The sequence below is a fragment of the Podarcis liolepis genome (genome assembly GCF_965112155.1).
Source record: "Podarcis liolepis genome assembly, chromosome: 16".
NCBI classification, from domain to species: Eukaryota; Metazoa; Chordata; class Lepidosauria; order Squamata; family Lacertidae; genus Podarcis; species Podarcis liolepis.
In genome coordinates, this window is record NC_139567.1 from 33,623,458 (window position 1) to 33,643,132 (window position 19,675).

At 48.5% G+C, this 19,675-nt stretch overlaps 1 protein-coding gene across 2 annotated transcripts in view; it reads left to right on the top strand.

Annotated features, from left to right (window-relative positions):
• SPNS2 (SPNS lysolipid transporter 2, sphingosine-1-phosphate) overlaps positions 1-19,675 on the top strand; it is a gene marked incomplete at its 5' end in the record, with an annotated part of 96,865 nt that overhangs the window by 54,401 nt on the left and 22,789 nt on the right. For both annotated transcript variants that reach the window (XR_014520040.1, XM_083479644.1), the window contains 6 exons: positions 8,260-8,411; positions 10,449-10,515; positions 13,844-13,986; positions 15,259-15,411; positions 17,529-17,718; positions 18,768-18,833. Coding sequence is in view for 1 of the 2 variants with exons in the window: in XM_083479644.1 (XP_083335770.1) it covers positions 8,260-8,411; positions 10,449-10,515; positions 13,844-13,986; positions 15,259-15,411; positions 17,529-17,718; positions 18,768-18,833 (771 nt within the window). The remainder of the gene's footprint in view (positions 1-8,259; positions 8,412-10,448; positions 10,516-13,843; positions 13,987-15,258; positions 15,412-17,528; positions 17,719-18,767; positions 18,834-19,675) is intronic.

Below are 19,675 nucleotides of genomic sequence, written 5' to 3' on the forward strand. Positions count from 1 at the left end.
TGCCAGCTCCACGTACTCAACCATTTTTCTTGCCAATCTTCCAAGGTGGGGAGTTCTTGTTGCTCCCATTTCTGGGCCAGGAGTATTCTTGCGGCCGTTGTTGCATACATGAACAAGGCCAGGTGGTTCATTTTGAGCTTGTCTGCTTCACTTATGACAGTCCCCGCCCTTGTGGCCGGCAGGGCCTCACAGCCGCGGTCACTTCCAGGGGTGGCTGGGTGTGCCTCGGAGACAAAGGTCCCCACCTTTCCCCTCACACTTTCCACTTGGTGGTTGGCCATCATGCGGTAACTTCTCCTTTCCTCCTTTTTTTTTTCCTTTTTGAACCTCACGTCAGGAAGTGGTGTTTTGCCACATGATGTAGGTTACCGCAAGCGTGCTATCTTGAGGTGAAACGTGTCTGTGCCTGCCTCAACAACAAAACAAAACAAAACCCCACCCCCAAAACCCTTCATTTCAAGTTTAGATACCTTGGGGATAAAAATACACATTTAATTATGTCAGTGGGTGCATGTCTGGGCTCCTCAGCTGCCGACTGCGGTGTGACAAAAAGGCGAATATTTCTAAAAGCCTTTGGAGCCGCCATCATACTTTGCTTGGCTAGTCGCCTCAGAGTCACAAGGAGTGGGGTTTTTTTTAATTGATGGGAAGCCAAATGGAATATCAACCCTGCAGGGTGTATTTACACTAGAGTTTTAAACTGGTTTAGGATGCACAAGTGGGATCTGCAACAAAATGTTGCAGTGTGGCCTGGGGTAGGTGCGTGTGGCCTAGGGGAGTCCCACGGGCCAGAATGAGAGGACTTGGAAGGCTGCATGCGAGGCTCCCCATTGCTGTTCTAGCAGGTGTCCTATCATACAGAAATAGCCTGACAGAATCATAGAATCCTAGAGCTGGAAGAGACCCCAAGGGTCATCTAGTCCAACCCCTTGCAAAGTAGGAATCTGGTGGAAAAAATATAGAAACATAAGGTTTATTAGTCCTGGCAAACAAGGCCATTCTGAGTGCCAGCTCACATGCTGCTGTCATGGAGCCACAATAAGAAGGTCTAACACTCATTGGAGAAGCAGCAGGAAGGAAGTAAAGCCAGAGAGAGAAAACCAACTTGCAGGTAGTTAAGAAGGAATCAGCAAGGGAAGAAAAGGTTGCCTTTCTGCCTGCTGCTTCAGGTAGCTTATTGCATGCCTTGTCACTTTACTTCCAACATATCAGAGAGAGCTTGTTACCAGTTCTGTCATGATCGAATGGTAAAGCTCTCCATTTCCTGCACAGTTGAAGAGTGGGGCTTCTTTTTGGTGTTCCAGTGCTCGTGACAAATACCGTTGTCCAAACGAATTCCCCCCCTCCAGTTACCAGCTGCTACATGTTGCTTAACTTTAGCAGCCAAAGGCTCTCCTTCTCTGCCGGCTCTAGACCTCGTCCATTTCTCCTGCCTCCCACCAATTTCCAAAAGGCAAGAGGACATTTCGTTCCTCATCGTGTTTCCTCATGTACCTTTTAACTGACCTAATGGCCCTCCTACAATCGACACCTCAAAACGTAGCTGGGAAGGCCCAGTATGTAAACTCTGGCTGCTGGGAGTTGGCCAGTGCCTCAAAGCCGCCCACTTTCTCATTGTCTCCCTTCTCTGTTGCCCCTAACGAAGGCTGGTCCATTAGAGAGAATGGGGCACTGCCACACCAGCCACAGCCAGCCACTCCCTTCCTGCCTCCTTCCTTACAACCAGTTCAGGGGCTGGTTCTGCCTATCAGCTTCCTCTTTGCCAGGGCTGCCCTTGGAGAACCCATCAGGGAAGAATCCTGGGAACTATAGTTTGTCAAGGGTGCTGAGAGCTGCTAGGAGACCCCTGTTCCTCTCCCAGAGCTACAGTTTCCTCCAGAAACTGCTTTAACAACAATCAATCACTCTTCCCAAGGAACTCCATGGATTTGTCCGATTTTCTTGTTTTGCAGCCATCAGTGCACGCAACTGCGTTTATTATTTTATTTCTGTTATTCTGTGTTTTTCTCCTCTGCCCCGGCAACGGTCATTGGGAAGCATTGAATCCATTAAGGGGAAAGCAATTAACAGGATATCTGACAGGGTCAGTTTGCAGCATCCTGTTCCTGTGTTGGCATGTTAAAATACAGACTTTGTTCTCCATCTCTCTCTCCCTTTCTCTCTCCCTTTTTATAACTTTGGCAGCTAGCAAAGGGCTTCCCGTATTTGGGAGGTGAGGTGCAGTGTGAGAATGGATAGCCGGCTTGGAAATTCCCGGAATAAGCTTAGTTATCGTGCCCTTTGGTGTCTCTTCACTGCCGTTTCATTCTCACAATGTGGATGGCCCAAGTGGTACCTGCAACAAATTGTTGCAGAGTGGAGGACTCCTGTTGAGGATGACAGCCAGCCAGCCAACCAACCACTAAGCTGCAGAAGTACTTATGCCAGGAAGAGAAATAACATTGACCAGAGTGGCTGGGGTAACCCAGTCAGATAGGTGGGGTACAAACAACAACAACAACAACAACAACAACAACAACAACTACTACTACTACTACCTCCAAGGCAGACAGTGAGTTTGTTGGCTATCCATGGGTGTGATTTCTGGCCTCCCGCATCCCCCAAACCCAAAGGGTACAACCGTCACTCCTTTTGTCCCATGAAACCAGGTGCTCATTTTTATTTTTAACCTGCGTTATTTTTATCCCACCGCTCCTACTTTCAAGGCAAGTTGCAAATCAATACAAGGGGAGTTTAGCATTCCGATTTGAAGGTGAAACCGGTGATCTATTATGCAGAGGGAGCAATAAAAAGCACCTCTAATTATACGGCAGGAACACATGCAGCCCGAAAGGGAAACCCATAATCAGCTGGCGCTTCGTCCAGGACACCTGCCAAGATAAGGTGGGACTGCACACCCTCCTGGAAGTTAATTCGGAAGGTTGGCAGCCACCCAATTCAAAGAAATATTCAGCGATTAATCATGCAAAGTCCATTTAAATCTGCATCTTAAAAAATTGTGGGGGAGGTAGGAAGAAAAATGCCGCAATAAAGCAGGACTGGGGAGCCTGTGGGGAGAAAGCTAGAAGTATATAAAATTATGCACGTGGTAGAGGAAGGTTTTATCTCCCTTCCCCACAACACTACAACTCAGGGACGTGCAGTGAAGATTTAGGACAGAGTATTTACTCAGGGACGTTGGTGGCACTGTGGGTTAAACCACAGAGCCTAGGACTTGCCGATCAGAAGGTCGGCGGTTCGAATCCCCGCGACGGGGTGAGCTCCCATTGCTCGGTCCCTGCTCCTGCCCACCTAGCAGTTTGAAAGCACGTCAAAGTGCAAGTAGATAAATAGGTGGGAAGGTAAATGGTGTTTCCGTGCGCTGCTCTGGTTCGCCAGAAGCGGCTTAGTCATGCTGGCCACATGACCCGCAAGCTGTACGCCGGCTACCTCGGACAATAAAGCAAGATGAGTGCCACAACCCCAGAGTCGGCCACTATTGGACCTAATGGTCAGGGGTCCCTTTACCTTTACCTTTACTTACTCAGGCAACACAAACTATGGAGCTGGCTCCCACAGGAGGCAGTGATGACCACCAGTTTGGATGTCTGTGAAAAAGGATGAAACAAATTTATGATGGAGAGGGCTATCGATGGCTACTGGGCATGGTGTGCTGCCTCCCGTCAGAGGCATCAATGCTTCTGAATTTCAGTTGCTGGAAAACTCAGGAGGGGAGAGGCCTCTCATGCTCGAGAACTGCTTGCAGGTGGAGCAACAAAGGATGAATCTGTAAAGTTTTGTTTTCAAAATGAAACCAGTTTCCTAAAAAAAAAATGCTTTTGAGGGTTAGAAGATATATGCAACAGATCTAGATTCTGCATGGAGTACGTAGAAAAAAACAATTCCTCCATCTCCACTGATTCTAGAATAAAATGTTACGTGTACACTGCCTTTGAGTGGACCAACACAACAAGTGAGCTTCACGACGGAGCAGGGATTTGAACCCATGTCTCCCAGGTCCTAGTCCTGTAGCACAGTGGCTCGGCTGCAGTGCTCCAAACACCACTGCTTCAAGTGCCACCTTTGGACTCTGGTGTCCCCCCTACCACCACCAGATGTCCACCATCAATAGCGGACCCCGATCGACTTTCCAGGACGAATGCTTCCCTGCCCCTTGCTTTAATCTAATACAAAAATTCAGGGATTGGACCTGCAACTTTTCCCCCTCCTTCATGGAAATGACATGTTCTGTGTGCTGAGCTACGGGCTTCTCCTCTACAAGGCCTTAGGATATTTTGTTCCCAGCTGTGTGTCTAAAAGACAACAACACCCCCCAAGAATTTCAGTTCCACGTAAACGTATCTCAGGATCTGGATGCGTGGAAGCCTAGCCCAGAGGCCTCGCAGCTCTCTCCGGGATTTCCCGCAGCCTCCGATCACATCACATGCGTTTTCTAATGCTTTCTGACCCCGGGATTTAAGGATCATGTGCTTTTTGAGATGGCGAGGCAGTTTGCCCCTGGGCTTTAGACATACTTCAGCAGATTATCGCTTTATCACTGGCTGCGGAGCTCTTGGAGAACAGTAGCGTAATTCTCCTTTTCTTAAGCAATTTAGGAGGAGAGCAAGAGGAGCAGGGACACATTTAGGCTTATTAAAGTATGGATTACTTGCATGGCTGGCCATCCGCGGATGGAGGAATGGGGTGTTGGTGAGGAATGCTAGCGTGGGGAGGGGGGTTCTTGAACCTTTGAAAAAAAATACTATTTCGATTTTAATGCATTTATAGCAGCGACGTTGCAGAAGAATATCAGGGAGGAGTACATTGCCAGGCTGAGCCAAATTTTGATGGGCAAAGAGTTTTGGTGTGCTGGGGGTGTTTCCTGCAAACTCCTCAAAGCTTCTGTCTTCTTCGCAGCTTCCCTCTTTTCGTACAGTGTTTTAAAGACAGTTTTTTCCTTTTGCTGGCTTGCGATGAAGCCAATTAGGGTTTATATTATTAGTATTAGTAGTACTGGTAGTAGTAATAGCAACAATAATTTAACCGCTTTCCAAAAACGTCTCTCGGAGCGATATACATAATGCAATGAAAACAGCCTAAAGCAGTTAAAAGGAAAACGGAAAATAACAGCAGCTTAGTTTATTATTATTATTCATAGCCAAGAGGGCAGCAGCTTAGTTTAGAAGCAATATAAGGTCGACACCTATGGCAGAGACTTGGTCATCCAACTGGGAAAGGGGGTCACAATAAAAATATAAATCGCCTTTGGAAAGTGCAGATACTGTTGTATCTTGACAGGAGTGTTGCTGCACAGAACAGGGGCATCTGCACTGAAAGTCCTGCTCCGAGTTACTCCAACTATGTAGCTAACATCATAGCATCGCTGCGCCAACCAGATTTCAGGATGTGATGTCACCGCAAAGCCTTGACATGTGAACTGTACTTCCTGCCCACACTCTGAATGGGTGGGTGTTTTTTGTGCCCCTTTTCCAGCCCCCTCCCCGTTGTTTCAGGGAATGGAGTGGGGTATTTCACAATGGGGACGGCATTGTTCCATGAAATTCTTGCACACACCCATTGCACCACAGCCATGGTTCAAAATACTGTTGCAGACTTCAAAAAGATCAAAAGTTGCCTTGTTTATTTGTCCTGTCTCGAATTGTTCCAAAAAAACACACGAAAGGAATGCCAGGCAGTCGCCATGTCATTATCATACAGCAAGTAAAGCTAATGACTCAGCAGCCATTTGACATTTCTTTTGTATGGGTGTAATATATCTGTTTACTCAAAAGGACAATGTCCCAGACTTTAACCATCCATTCTGAGTTGGCTGGCAGTGTATATATATATTTCTGTCCTCCATTTTCCTGTAGTTGTTATTCTGCTGGCTCCCAAGGGAAGGCCATTCCCTCTACTTCCGACATTTAGACAGCAAGTGCCGATTGTTATCACCCTCACGCAAAAGAGGGAGGTTTTGGAAGGTTTGAGGGAGCGTCCCAGTTTGCAGAAGCGCGCACACACACAAAAATTAGAGGGCAGAAACTCTCAGAGTGAGGGAAACCCTGGAAACAGGTCGATGAGGACTGGGCATCCTTGAAGTCTCTGTGTCTACGTGCCAAGCTGGTTGTGAAGGCTGGTCCTCACCTCAGCTCTCCATGGCTTTGTCCACTCAAGGCTAGCGAAGTGGGGGAAAGTCAGTTCTGCTTGTGTTTAAATTCGCGCTTTCCGGAACGCTGCGTGGACCTCAATGCAGCCACCTTTCGAAATTAGAATTTCTCCGAGTTTTGCAGTCCAGTTCTCTAGCTATGAATTTGCACAAAGGGGGGGGGGGAGTGTTCAACGCCTCCCTTCCCTACTTGTTTCTAAATCTAAATAGTCCTTCAAAGGTGTTGCTAATTGAAATATACTCAGAGTCGAGAGTGGATTTCATGCTCTTTATTCAGCTCATAGTGGTGAGGAGGAATGGAAGTCCCCTCAAAGTATCTGCTTTATATACATTATTTACACAATGGGCTGCATGTGACTGGCTAATTCCGGAATTCTCCTGTAGGCCAATCAGGTTGTGGATTCACTTCCATCTGGAGTAGATTGGGTGGCTCCTGCAGACCAATCATACTGCTGCATTGTTCTAGGACCAATCAGACTGCTGCATTCTGAATCCAATTGTTCTGGGACCAATCAGACTGCTGCATTTTGGATCCTATTGTTATAGGACCAATCAGACTGCTCCATTTTGGATCCTATTCAACTCAGTACATAACACTAATCCCACAGAAAAAGTTACAAGAAAGGAGGTGTCGATTTAATATCAGGAACAACTTTCTGAGAGTAAGAGATGTTTGACAGTGGGGAGGTTGTGGACTCTCCTTCCTTGGAGATTTTAAAGCAGAGGTTGGAGGGCCATCAGTCATGGACGCTTTAGCTGAGATTCCTGCATTGTAGAGACTTGCACTAGGTAACCCTCGTGGTCCCTTCCAATTCTACAATTCTGTGATTCTTCTCCTCCTCAAGCAAATATCCTCAAAATATATGTGTGTGTGTTCGCACGGTTGTGCATTTGCGTTAGCAGAAACACCCCTTGTCCGTTCCTGCTGCAAATGTTTTGCCAGCTAATTTGTTCAGCATGTGCTCTGTGAGAATGGCCGCTTCCTTGGAAGGCGTCTTGGCTCCCCTCTTGACTGGGCATCAGCAGATTCCCCACGGTATTCCGGAGCAGTTTAGTGTTGGGCGATGGACACTCATTAAATGGCCCTGAGTCATGCGCCTGCCCTTTAGGGCTCAGCCCACACACATCTGTCTCTGATATGACAAGGGCAGCAGGAAACATTTAATTGGACCTGTAATTATAGGGCACATGGCAGCATAACAGTTCCCAAAAAAGGGTACCGAGGTGGAGCTGCTAAGCGCACAAAAGGCAAATTGAGGTTGGCTGGTTTGCAGCGCGGTGCAGAGCCAATGTGCCGGGACAGCAGATTTCCACCTGCTTTTAGACCGGGTTGCAGCACGGCCGAGGCATTTGCACAGAGGAACGTAGGAACCTAGCACCTTCTGCATGCAAAACCACTGAGCTACTGCCCTTCCCTTAGAGGCAGAGTAAGATGCTAGTCCTCATCGTTCAAATTAAAGAAGTGATTCAAACAGGGAGCTGCCTCTTTAAACCAAATCAGACCACTGGTGCATCCAGCTCAGTATTGTCTACACTGACTGGCAGCAGCGGATTAAGTGTTATGTGCAGAGCAGGCCAGAGGGAACTGAGGGAGGCTGAGGCTTGGGGGTGTTCCATTTATCTATTACATTCCAGACCCAGCTTTACTCCAGAGAGAGCATAGGTGCTTCCCTCCCTGCCATGCTGTTTTCAGAACCACCCTGTGAGGTAGGTTAGACTGACAAACAGTGGCCGGCCCAAGTGCACCCAGCAAGCTTCATGGCCGAGTGGGGGATTCGAATCCTGGTTTCTCAGGTGCTACTCCTAGTCTAACACTCTAAACTGGGATTTCCCAAACTTGGGTCTCTCTCCAGATGTTTTTGGACTACAATTCCCCTCATCCCTGACCACTAGCTAGGGATGATGAGAGTTGTAGTCCAAAAGCAACTGGTGGCCCATGTTTGGGAAACCCTGCTCTAACTGCTACACCACACTATTCCACAGTAGAGTTTGAACTGGAGAGGGAGTTCCTTCTGATCTGTGGCTCAGGCATTTTAGGGGAGTTTGGGACTGCTGCATGAATCGCAATGACAACAGACTGACTCCTTCTCCCCTTTTCCTTCTCTCACCCTCAGTATTTCTGGCTGTTCGTCCTCTCGCGGGGTTTGGTCGGCATTGGCGAAGCCAGCTACTCCACCATTGCTCCCACCATCATCGGAGATCTCTTCACCAAAAACACCCGGACCCTCATGCTCTCCGTTTTCTACTTCGCAATCCCTTTGGGCAGGTATTGAACTCCACGGACCTTTTGACTCCTTGTTTCTACACGCATCGTGTTTCGTTTCTTTGCTTTCTTACTCTGAACACAGAAAACGCCTTGAGCCCTGGGCCATGTCTGCACCTTACATTTGAAGCAGTAACAACCTTCAGTGTCCTTAACAAACTAGAGTTCCCAGAAAATTCTTGGGGTGGGTGTGTTTAAGGTGGGTTCGTAGTGCTTTAAATGGATGGTGTGGAAGCGGCCTTGTGTTTTTTTGCTCTGGCCCGGCCCACTGTTACCTTCAGCCCCACTCACCACTCGTCCAGGCCCCATCCACCGGGGGCATGCAGCCCCTGACAGAGTGCCCCTGAGGTACAGAATAACTGAGGTCCCAGTTTGGAAACCTCGGCTACGGTGCCAAGCTTGGGGCTAATGGCTTCCTTCCCTGCTTTGAGCCGCCCTTATCAGCCTGGTGCATTCTGGGGATTCCTCTCTCCTCACAGTGCCTCCTTGCCCCAGCTTGGCATGGTGACAGACGGGTTGGGCGCTCCGCATTCCAGCTGGCAGGGCCGTTTCCTGCGGGGAATCTCAGCGCCGCATGTTTACTTCCATCGGCGCAGGGGAAACCTTTCCCGTAATCAGTCGGGTGACAAAACATCTGTGGCAGGCTGGCGAACAAGCTATCCTGAACTCACCGTTTGCAGGCCAGCTTGTAGACAAAGGGTTGAAAGCATTCCTTTTAGCTCTTCAGGAAAAAATGCGTCCCCAGGCCCGCCTGAGAACGCTGGGGGCAGCTTTTTCCTGAACAACAGCAGGAAGCGAGGCTGTGAATTTGGCCCGTGACTCTGGCTTTAAAATAGCAAGCTCGATATTGTTTGGGTGGTGTCGTGAGGAGGGTCAGATCAAATGGGGTCCCTGGGCCATTTATCTGAGAGGGGTCAGTACGATTATTCCTGGAACTCCCAAAGCTACTCGTAAAGGCAACAGCCAGCCCCAGTTGTTTGCTCCTCAGCAACTGGTACTTAGAGATGGTCAGGATCTGTCTGTGAACTAAACCAAACTACTCTAGATTCTCTTAAAGAATCCTGGGAGTTTCATTTTGGTGAGGGGGATTTCAGTAGGCCTCCTCTCAGCACTATGGATTTCCAAGGGTAGACCAAACGCCTTGAGGACTTTGTAACCTTAAGGGCTAAAGACCTGGAGAGCTCTCCAATGCTGATCCTACTCAGAGTGGACCTACTGAAAACTATGGAAATGACTAATTTGGGTCAGATTATTTCAAGGTGTCTAGACTGAGTAGAGCTCAATTGCATCACACTTTTTCAAATGAGATGGCCAGGATGCTGAATTCTGCACGCTTATACCAGTAGTCCCCTGTTGCCTTGAGGGACATCTTTGGGAGAAGAAAAGGCTAAGGAGTAAACCCTACAGAAATCCAGAGTGAAGTCCCTAAGACGGCTGGATGGTGCCTTGTGCACCTCCTTCCGGCAACTTTGGCCAAGCTGGTGCCAAGCATATTACTCTGCTTTCCTTTGGACCATATCAATGAGGCCGAGAGAGGAGCCTTGTCATTGGGCAGCCCAGAACCTTCATACACAGTGCCCAGGATTTCGCCCTGGGGGTGTCACTTTGGTGTTACAAATGCAGCAGTTGACTTCAACCTCAGAGTCACACTCCGTTGTCTCTCTAGAAAGACGGATGCTGACAAAAAATACCAGTAGCTTTGTTTGTGTAGTTCCTGAGACTGGTTACAGAATGCCCAAACAGCTCTAGATGTTCTCCTGGACTGTGGGACTCCCTTCCCCTGGAAATTCACGCGTGCCTTTCAGCCATGATCTAGTGGAGCTTTCTTTAAAACAGGCTTTGTGTGGCTACGGTGCAGCTGTTGGATTGGTACAGGTGACGTTTTAAAGTGCCATGTTTTCAGTCCATTTGGTTAGCCGTTCTACGCATGTTGGATTCTGCACTTCAGGTGCCGCTGGGAGATCAAGTGGGCTAGGAACTTGAACGAATGAATGAACTAATTCCCCTATTTTTCCTCTTGTCTTTTGCTTTGTTCCCCAGTGGTTTAGGGTACATCACTGGATCAAGCGTCAAGCAAGTAGCTGGTGACTGGCACTGGGCCCTTCGGGTGAGCAAGCAGCCTGTTTTTTGGTGTTTGTTTCAAAGATCTGCTCCGCTCTGCCCCTAACTGAGGTGCCGTTTACAGATCACGTTGCCCACACATTGAAAAGAATACATGTGGGACTTCTATGGGTGAGTCATGCTCACCCCCAGTGACCACACCATCGGCACGCTGGAAGAAGATCTACACCGTGTCTAGCCAGCTTGGTTCTCTCCGGATGTTATTGGATTACAATTCCCATCAGTCCCAGGGATGATGGGAGTTGTAGTCCACAGCATCTGGGGGGTACTGCACTGGCTGTCCCTGCACGCTGGCTATCACATAGAGCAGGGGTGTCAAACTCAAATTCATCGGGGGGCCGCATCAGCAGTTTGGTCACCCTCAAAGGGCCGGTTGTATCTGTAGGACTATGTGTCCACTCTTTATTATCATAAATTATTGTCACTGCATTCAATTATTACTGTTTTTGTAATAATGTAGACAGTCCAGAAGGATGTTATGGTCGATTGTATCAAAGGCCGCTGAAAGATCCAGCAGAACTAGGAAACAAAGTTGTTACAAAGAATGAGCCCTAATGAGACGATTGCTGCAATCCTATGTGCATTTACTTGAAACTCCTGTTGAAGAAAGTGAGGCTGGCTTCTGAGTAAACATACACGACATGGGGCTGTAAATAAAATGTGTGTGTGTGTGTGGGAGGGAGGGAGGGAGGGAGGGAGAGGGAGAGAGAGAGAGAGAGAGAGAGCTCTGACAGGAAAGCATCAACATGCCTTGTGCACTCTCATTTTCCTTGGCTAATTCCCCTGCCCCCCCCCATCTCGGGGTGCCATTGCATAGCGCGAAAGGCGAAAGAGCGCGAGCGCGCTGCCTGCAACTGGATCTCCGGCTTCTTCCTTTCCTTCCCCGAGGCAGGAGGGAGAGATCAAGGTGGAGCTACTGGCAGGGCGGAGAGCGAGCCGCCCAATTGTGTGACCGAGTGATAAAAAGGCTGCAAGGAGCCGCATCCGATCTCCTCCCAGGAACGTGCCAGCGGGACTGACATGTGCTGGAAGAACCGCCCAGCACCGCTGCGCGGGCGCGGAGTCCAACTTGTGGAGCTGAGATAGAGAGCCGGGCGCCAGATCGCCTTCCTCGCTTGGCTTGCCGCGAAATTGCAAGAGGAGGAGGAGGAGGAGGAGGAGGAAGGCGGCGGTGGGGGCGGGGAGTGGAGGGGGTGCCAGGGAACACAGCCCCCTCCCATCACAGCCATCATCATCGCCGCCCCCACTTTACATTTATTTTAAGGGTGTTTGGAGTGTGTGCGCGCGCCTCTCTCTCCCACTCACCCCCCCCACCAGCCACCCCATATTCCCAAAGAACAACTTGATCACAGGCATCGTCGGTCCTGGAAAGGCTGGCTGTGCAAAGATGGAGAGGGAGGCAAAATGAAGAGGAAGGGAAGCCCCGGGCTGGTGAAATCCAGCGCGGAGGAGAAGAGGACGCCTCCCGCAGGGCGAGTTTGCACCCCGGAGAAGATCCAAGGCTGGAATAAAAAAGTTTCTCCGAGGAGAAAGACTCCCCCTCCGCGGCACGGAGAGACCTGACCTTCCGCTTGCTCTTTTTGAGCAGTGAGTGGGAGAAAGAAGCCAGCTGCCCACCTCGCTTCAGCCCCCGACGACGAAGGCGCAAGTTGAGAGACGCGGGGACATTTGAAGCAGCAACCACGTCCTTAAGAGCGACGGGGGGAGGCGAGTAGGGAGCCGCACCATGTAAACTTCCTTGTGTCAACCCCCCCCCCCAAACCTAGAATAAAAGGTGAAGGCTGGCGGCCGGCGGCAGCTACACGGGCCACATGACGAGGTCTGGCGGGCCGGATTCGGCCCGCGGGCCTTGTGTTTGACACCCGTGACATAGAGCTATGCGAGGGAGAGCATAGAGAAGCTCTACCTGCAAACATTGGTGCACGCGTAGAGCCTCTTCTGACGTGGTTTCAGCAGATTACAAGGCACTATTACTATGAAGACCCTCGTGACAGGGCAAGCTGGGCATCCCATCAGCCAGGGGCACTGCAGCAGCTGGTTTCCTGCATCAGGAGTGGGGGACAGGATGACTATCAAGGCCCCTTCCAACACTTGCCCAAGATAATAATAAAAAACAAGAATCAGGCACCCTTTCGGTTGGCTAAATATTAGAATGCTCCCCTCATGCCAGTGTCATGGGAAACATTACAGGCTAAATAGCTTCCTGGACCACTGTTTTGCTAGAAGTGGAGGAAAAATCTGCTGAAGAATTTAGGATGCTTCTGGCTTGAGGTAGATTATTGTCAGGACAGGAAAACGAAAGGTCACAGCAGCATTCCGTTCCCTCTGCTGCTCTTTAGTCAAAGTGTCCCTTGGCTGCCATGAAACTCAGCCAGGGATGTTTTCTTGTTTTGTGGGAGGGATAATTGTTTCCCTTTTGCATTCATTTTCCTGCGTGAAGGTTTCTCCATTTCCTTCTATACACTTTGGGGGACCTTGAGAAATGTGCGGGGAACACTTTAAGCATGCAGTGGACACAGCAGACACAAAGAGCGCTTGACCAGAAAAAAAGAAAAGAAATAGCCAACAGGAAACAGGGCAGCAAAACTGTTTCCTAACCTTTGACTCCGCTTGGCCTCTTGCCAGTGGAGGGGCGACTTTTCCCGTGGATGGAATTTTAGGAAGGTGAAAACTATGGGATGGGAGGTGTGGCTTTTGTAGATAATGATGCGGGGTGCTAAAATCAGGTCTCCTGGCCTGTTGATGGGGCCAGGCTATCGGCAGCGCATAACTCAGGTGCTCAAAGCTCTACACCAGTTGCCTATATTGCTACTTGGTGTGGTTCAAGGCTTTTGTTCTAGCTTACAAGGCCCTGAACAACTTTGATCCAGAATACCCCAAGAAACCACCTAATTCTTTATATCCCAGCCTAATCGCTGAACTCTTTCGGGGAGCCCCTCTTAGTGCTCCCCAGTGGCTCAAACACACAGCTCGTACTAAGGGAGTTGTGCTTTTAGTATTGCACACCCAATTTTATGCAGCTCCCTTCCTGTCGAGGTCAGAGAGTCTCCCATCCCTCCTGTGAACATCCAGCGTCCGCTGAATCTTTTATTCCAGCAAGCATATTTAACTGAATTGCAATTGTATCATTTTTAACTCATCTTTTTTAACATTTCCATTGTATTGAGTTTCTTGTGCACCAGTTAGAGAAGATTGCAGTTACGCTGGGTGTTCATTTTGCCCCAGTCATCCGCCCTTTTTTTTAAAAAAAGGCTGTGTGCTCTAGATGTTTCTGATTCCTGGTTCCTCACGCCGCACACCTCTTTCTCCTCCAGGTCTCCCCACTTTTAGGTATGATCACCGGCACACTCATCTTAATATTTGTTCCAGCTGCTAAGAGGGGCAACGCCGAGCAGCTGGGTGCGCAGCTGAAGGCTCGGACCTCGTGGCTGAGGGACATGAAGGCCTTGATAAGGAAGTAAGAGAACTATGCAGAGGCGGGGGGGGTGCACATCAGCCTGTTTCCATCCTGTGTCAGTTTTGCACCCCGTAATTCAAAGTTTCTTTGCATCCTGTTTTTTGCTGATTTTTTGCTGACGTAAAGGTAAAGGGACCCCTGACCATTAGGTCCAGTCATGGCCGACTCTGGGATTGCAGCGCTCGAGGGAGCCGGCGTACAACTTCCGGGTCATGTGGCCAGCATGACTAAGCGGTTTCTTGTGAACCAGAGCAGCACACGGAAATGCCGTTTACCTTCCCGCCAGAGTGGTACCTATTTATCTACTTGCACTCTGATATGCTTTCAAACTGCTAGGTTGGCAGGAGCAGGGACCGAGCAATGGGAGCTCACCCAGTCATGGGGATTCGAACCGCCAGCCTTCTGATCAGCAAGTCCTAGGCTCTGTGTTGCTCGGTCCCTGCTCTTGCCAACCTACCAGTTCAAAAGCACGTCAAAGTGCAAGTAGATAAATAGGTACCGCTCTGGCGGGAAGGTAAACGGTGTTTCCGTGTGCTGCTCTGGTTCTCCAGAAGCGGCTTAGTCATGTTGGCCACATGACCCGGAAGCTGTACGCCGGCTCCCTCGGCCAATAAAGCGAGATGAGCACCACAACCCCAGAGTCGGTCACGACTGGACCTAATGGTCAGGGGTCCCTTTACCTTAGATAGATAGATAGATAGATAGATAGATAGATAGATAGATAGATAGATATAGATGTATTAGAGCAAATTTTCATTTAAATTGCACTCATTGTATACACATTTACAGATATACAGTGGTATCTCGGGTTACAGATGCTTCAGGTTACATATGCTTCAGGTTACGGACTCCGCTAACTCAGAAATAGTACCTCGGGTTAAGAACTTTGCTTCAGGATGAGAACAGAAATTATGCTCCAGCGGCATGGCAGCAGCAGGAGGCCCCATTAGCTAAAGTGGTGCTTGTATTTAAGAACAGTTTCATGTTAAGAACAGACCTCCGGAACGAATTAAGTACTTAACCACTGTATTCTTCTCAAAGTGTGTAATGACGATGCACAGTGCATTTCTTTCCCCCGTCATGCTCTTTGGAATGGCTTTATCTTCTTATATTGGTTTGTCCATTCTGATGTTCTGTCCATGCTATTACAAAATTAAAACCAAAACCTTCCAGGATCGTTTATGGGGAAACAGTGAGAGCTTCCTCTTCAGGGGATATGAAGCCTCCCCTTCTTGGCCCTAACCCTAACCCAAAACCCCTTTATCCCTTCAGCCGCAGCTACGTCTTTTCCTCTCTGGCTACCTCGGCTGTCTCCTTCGCCACGGGGGCCCTGGGCATGTGGATCCCCCTCTACCTCCACCGGGCGCAAGTGGTCCAGAAAACCGCAGAGACCTGCACATCTCAGCCCTGCGGGACCAAAGACAGGTGAGCTCCTGCTTTGCTTTTACGTCTAGCGGGGATGCTGCAGGGGGCAGCTTGCGCTGTCGGTCTTGCATTTGGAGTGGGGTGGGGCTAGATGCCCCCACCCCCAGTGTCCCTGCTCTAAGATTCTCTTAAGTGCCAGCTATAGCACCCTCCTTGGAAATAAGGCATTTCTGGGGAGTCAGTACATGCATTCTTTTTTTAATTTTTATTTTATTAAAATAATTCAACATTAATACATACATATTACAAATTTACAGACAAACATACATTTCATACAATCCTTAAAAATATTCATACATACCCACGCTCAATCCCACACATACTTCCTTTTCCCACCACCATCCCTCGCCCTACCCTGTGCTTGACTTCCAATCTCAATTGCAATTTCTTTCCACTTCTATTACTTTCTTTCACACACTTTTAAACCAACTTTCTACTTCTTTTTCTGTTACACATTGTATTTCAGTATTTATAACGGAACTTGTTTATTCTAATAGGAGTTGTGATTTTTCAGTATGATTTCATATTCATATTCCAATCCTGCATTCAGCTGCAGGTTTGGCGTGACCAATATTGTTGTTGTTGTTTAGTTGTTTAGTCATGTCTGACTCTTCGTGACCCCATGGACCAGAGCACGCCAGGCACTCCTGTCTTCCACTGCCTCCCGCAGTTTGGTCAAACTCATGCTGGTAGCTTCGAGAACACTATCCAACCATCTCGTCCTCTGTCATCCCCTTCTCCTTGTGCCCTCCATCTTTCCCAACATCAGGGTCTTTTCCAGGGAGTCTTCTCTTCTCATGAGGTGGCCAAAGTATTGGAGCCTCAGCTTCAGGATCTGTCCTTCCAGTGAGCACTCAGGGCTGGTTTCTTTAAGAATGGAAAGGTTTGATCTTCTTGCAGTCCATGGGACTCTCAAGAGTCTCCTCCAACACCATAATTCAAAAGCATCAATTCTTCAGTGATCAGCCTTCTTTATGGTCCAGCTCTCACTTCCATACATCACTACTGGGAAAACCATGGCCAGTATAGTGGGCCATATACCGAAGGTGCCATACATGGCTCTCCCCCTCCCCAGGTCATCCCCACAACAATCCTGTGAGGTAGGTTAGGCTGAGAGGCAGTGACTGGCCCCCAAGGTCACCCAGTGAGCTTCGTGCCCGAGTGGGGGATTCGAACCCTGGTCTCCCAGGTCCAGCACTTTAAATGCTGAACCACACTGGCTCTTCACTAACAGCTCATCACTTTGTATAAAAGTCCTTTTCAGTTTTTCAGAGCCCTTTTCCTGGCTTTGGACAGGTTTGCTGTCATGCCAACCCGCTGAGAGAGGAGGGTTCCTGTTCAATGTTGGAGGGACTCAAACTTGAAGGATCAGGGATTTGTCCAAGGTTAGGCAATGAGTGGAAAGTAGAGATAGATAATGGAGAAAATTTAAAATTTTCTTACAGACCGTCGCAAACAGTTAAAATCGTTAGTAAGATTGGAATATCACTTGTAGTTTAATAGTGAATTTTGGACACAATGGAGAGGTAAAAGATTTGGATTATCATAAAAGATGCAGGAGGAAATGATTAACAATAGGACCCACAAAGGGGAGGAGGGAAGTCCAAGAGATTTCTTGGAATCTTGTTTTTTACGTTGTATGTTGACTGTAAAATTTTAATTCAAAAAACCAAATAAATAAATTTTATAAAAGGATTTCCTGGACCTGACATACTGTACGTGTCTTGCCCCACTGCACCACCAAAAAGGAAGAAAAGAAAAAAGTAGAGATAGACTCCTCTGAGAGACAGAGCACATAAGTGAACCAGGTTAATTTTAAAATGCAGTTACAGATTGCCGCCCTTCAGAAAAAGGCGGCGGCGTCCCCCCCAAGGTTCAGTCACCTGAGAACCTCAGATTCCCATGGAAAACGTCCAGACTGCCCTCAGAGCCAGCGTCTTAATTTTATGAATTCCCTGCTTTGGGTTTCCGCCCATAAATGTCCGTTTAGCACATCTTACTCATGCCTTTTGCTTTGCTAATCCCGGCCTCCACCTGCCTCTCACCTTCCTGTGTATAAAAATATGCCCGTATCAGTGAGAGAGGCCTCTATTTTTGGAATTGTTCCTTTCCCTTAGCTTGATCTTCGGAGCTATCACTTGCTTCACCGGATTTCTGGGCGTGATCACCGGGGCCGGCGCAACCAAGTGGTGCCGTTTGAAGACGCAGCGAGCGGATCCCCTCGTCTGCGCCGTTGGGATGCTGGGTTCAGCCATCTTCACTTGCCTGATCTTCGTTGCGGCAAAGAGCAGCATTGTGGGAGCCTATGTATGTATGAAGCAGCTTGGGGTAGCGTCCGGGGGGGGGGGGACTGAAGTTCCTGATTGCAATTACATGCAGGTCATAGAATTGTAGAGTTGGAAGGGACCCCAAGGGTCATCTAGTCCAACCCCCTGCAATGCAGGAATCTCAGCTAGAGCATCCATGGCAGATGGCCATCCAACCTCTGCTTTAAATCTTCCAAGGAAGGAAAGTCCACAAGCTCCCAAGGTCCCGCTGCCCAAACATTCTTTATACGAAAATTCACTTATTCAAGCACGAGGAATTAGCATCCAAATCTTGCTATGCACACCAGAGCATAGCTGTCAACATATCCCTTTTTTTAAGGGAAATTCCCTTATTCCAAATAGGATTCCTCGCAAGAAAAGGGAAAAGTTGACAGCTGTGCACTAGAGATTCACATATCCAAACATCTGGGCCTGCATATGGTATTGTAAACAAGTAAACAGCCTTAAACAAGCCTTACTTTTTTGTGTTTTGCTGGTCCACAGCATCCATTTTGCCAGAAACAATGGTGGGGAGGGAGGGGGGAGAGATCAGACAAATAAGATAACATTTCCCCCCTTCAAGGGTTTTCCTGGGTTTTCCCTGTCATTTGGGGATCAAAATTCTGTGGTCAGGAACGCATTAGAAATGTTCCCATAGAGATCAGTGGAAATCTGATCTCTTGACTCACTATGCAAACACTCACAGTGAATACATAAATACTATCAATAAAGTAAATATTCTCTATCTGCTGTTTAGCTGCCTTTATCTCTCTCCCTGCAATATACAGATTCTCCCTCCTCCAGCTAACACCGCCCACAACCATAATTAATGAGAATTTGACTAGTATCTAAGAACATTTCCAATCTTCCTCCCAAACAAAAGGAAACAAGCAGTCCAGTTTCACAGTGCAATAAAGTAAATTGCTGTGCATTTGGTTGCGTTGGGAGCGAGTGCAACTGTTTTATGAAATCTGCTTAAAATGTGGTAAAAACTAAACAATTGGTGCTGGGATCTTTCGTGGAAGTCACATGTCTACGCTTCGTCAACAGGTCTGCATTTTTATCGGTGAGACGCTCTTGTTTTCAAACTGGGCCATCACTGCTGATATACTCATGGTAAGCTGGCATGGAGAGTGCTCTTAACTGTGTTGGTGAAGGCCACATGCAGTCCATAATGCTGCAATTGCACTGGTGCAGAGTTCAGCATCCTGTTGCCATTATGGAGGAATATTAAGAAGGATGGGGTGAGGAACTTCTGAGCTGGGCACCCAATGTGGCCCTCCAGGCCTCTCTGCCTGGCCCTCAGAGCCAGCTTAGTGGTACTCTGTGTGATGCCACGAATAGCTCTGCTCATTTTTTTTTGTGGTGCGAAGAGGACATTGGTGCCAATACCAGCCCTTTCCTCAGGCCTCTATTTTAGGAGGTGAGGCCTTGCCAGGGCAACCCTTGTGGTCTTTCCTCCGGCTTCCTGAGCTGTGTGTGCTGCTCAGCTTGGAGCAACTGGGGTGATCCCACACTCTGCTTCCTGGCTTAGCCAACCTGCCGCCATCTTTGGCAGGGATATCCGAGCCAGCTCCTGTGGTGCGCTTTTGGTTCACTCAGCCCTGTAATTGACTTATTTTCCAAACTTGGGCAGGAACTAATGTTTGGCTAGGTTTTTTTCTTTTCTAAGTGCTCTTTAAAAGGGCACCTACCATCCTTTGCTACAAGTATGGGGAAACTCTGGCCCTCCAGATGGGAATTATGGATTGATAACTTCCAGAGGGCCCCACAGATTTCCCCAGTGGCTACAGAGCAGGGATGTGGCACCTCTGGCCCTTCAGAGGTTGTTAGACACTAACTTTAGTAAGTTGATACTGAGGGAGGGCCAATATCCCAGCCAGTCAATACTGAGGGAGGGCCAATATCCCAGCCAGTCAATACTGAGGGAGGGCCAATATCCCAGCCAGTCAATACTG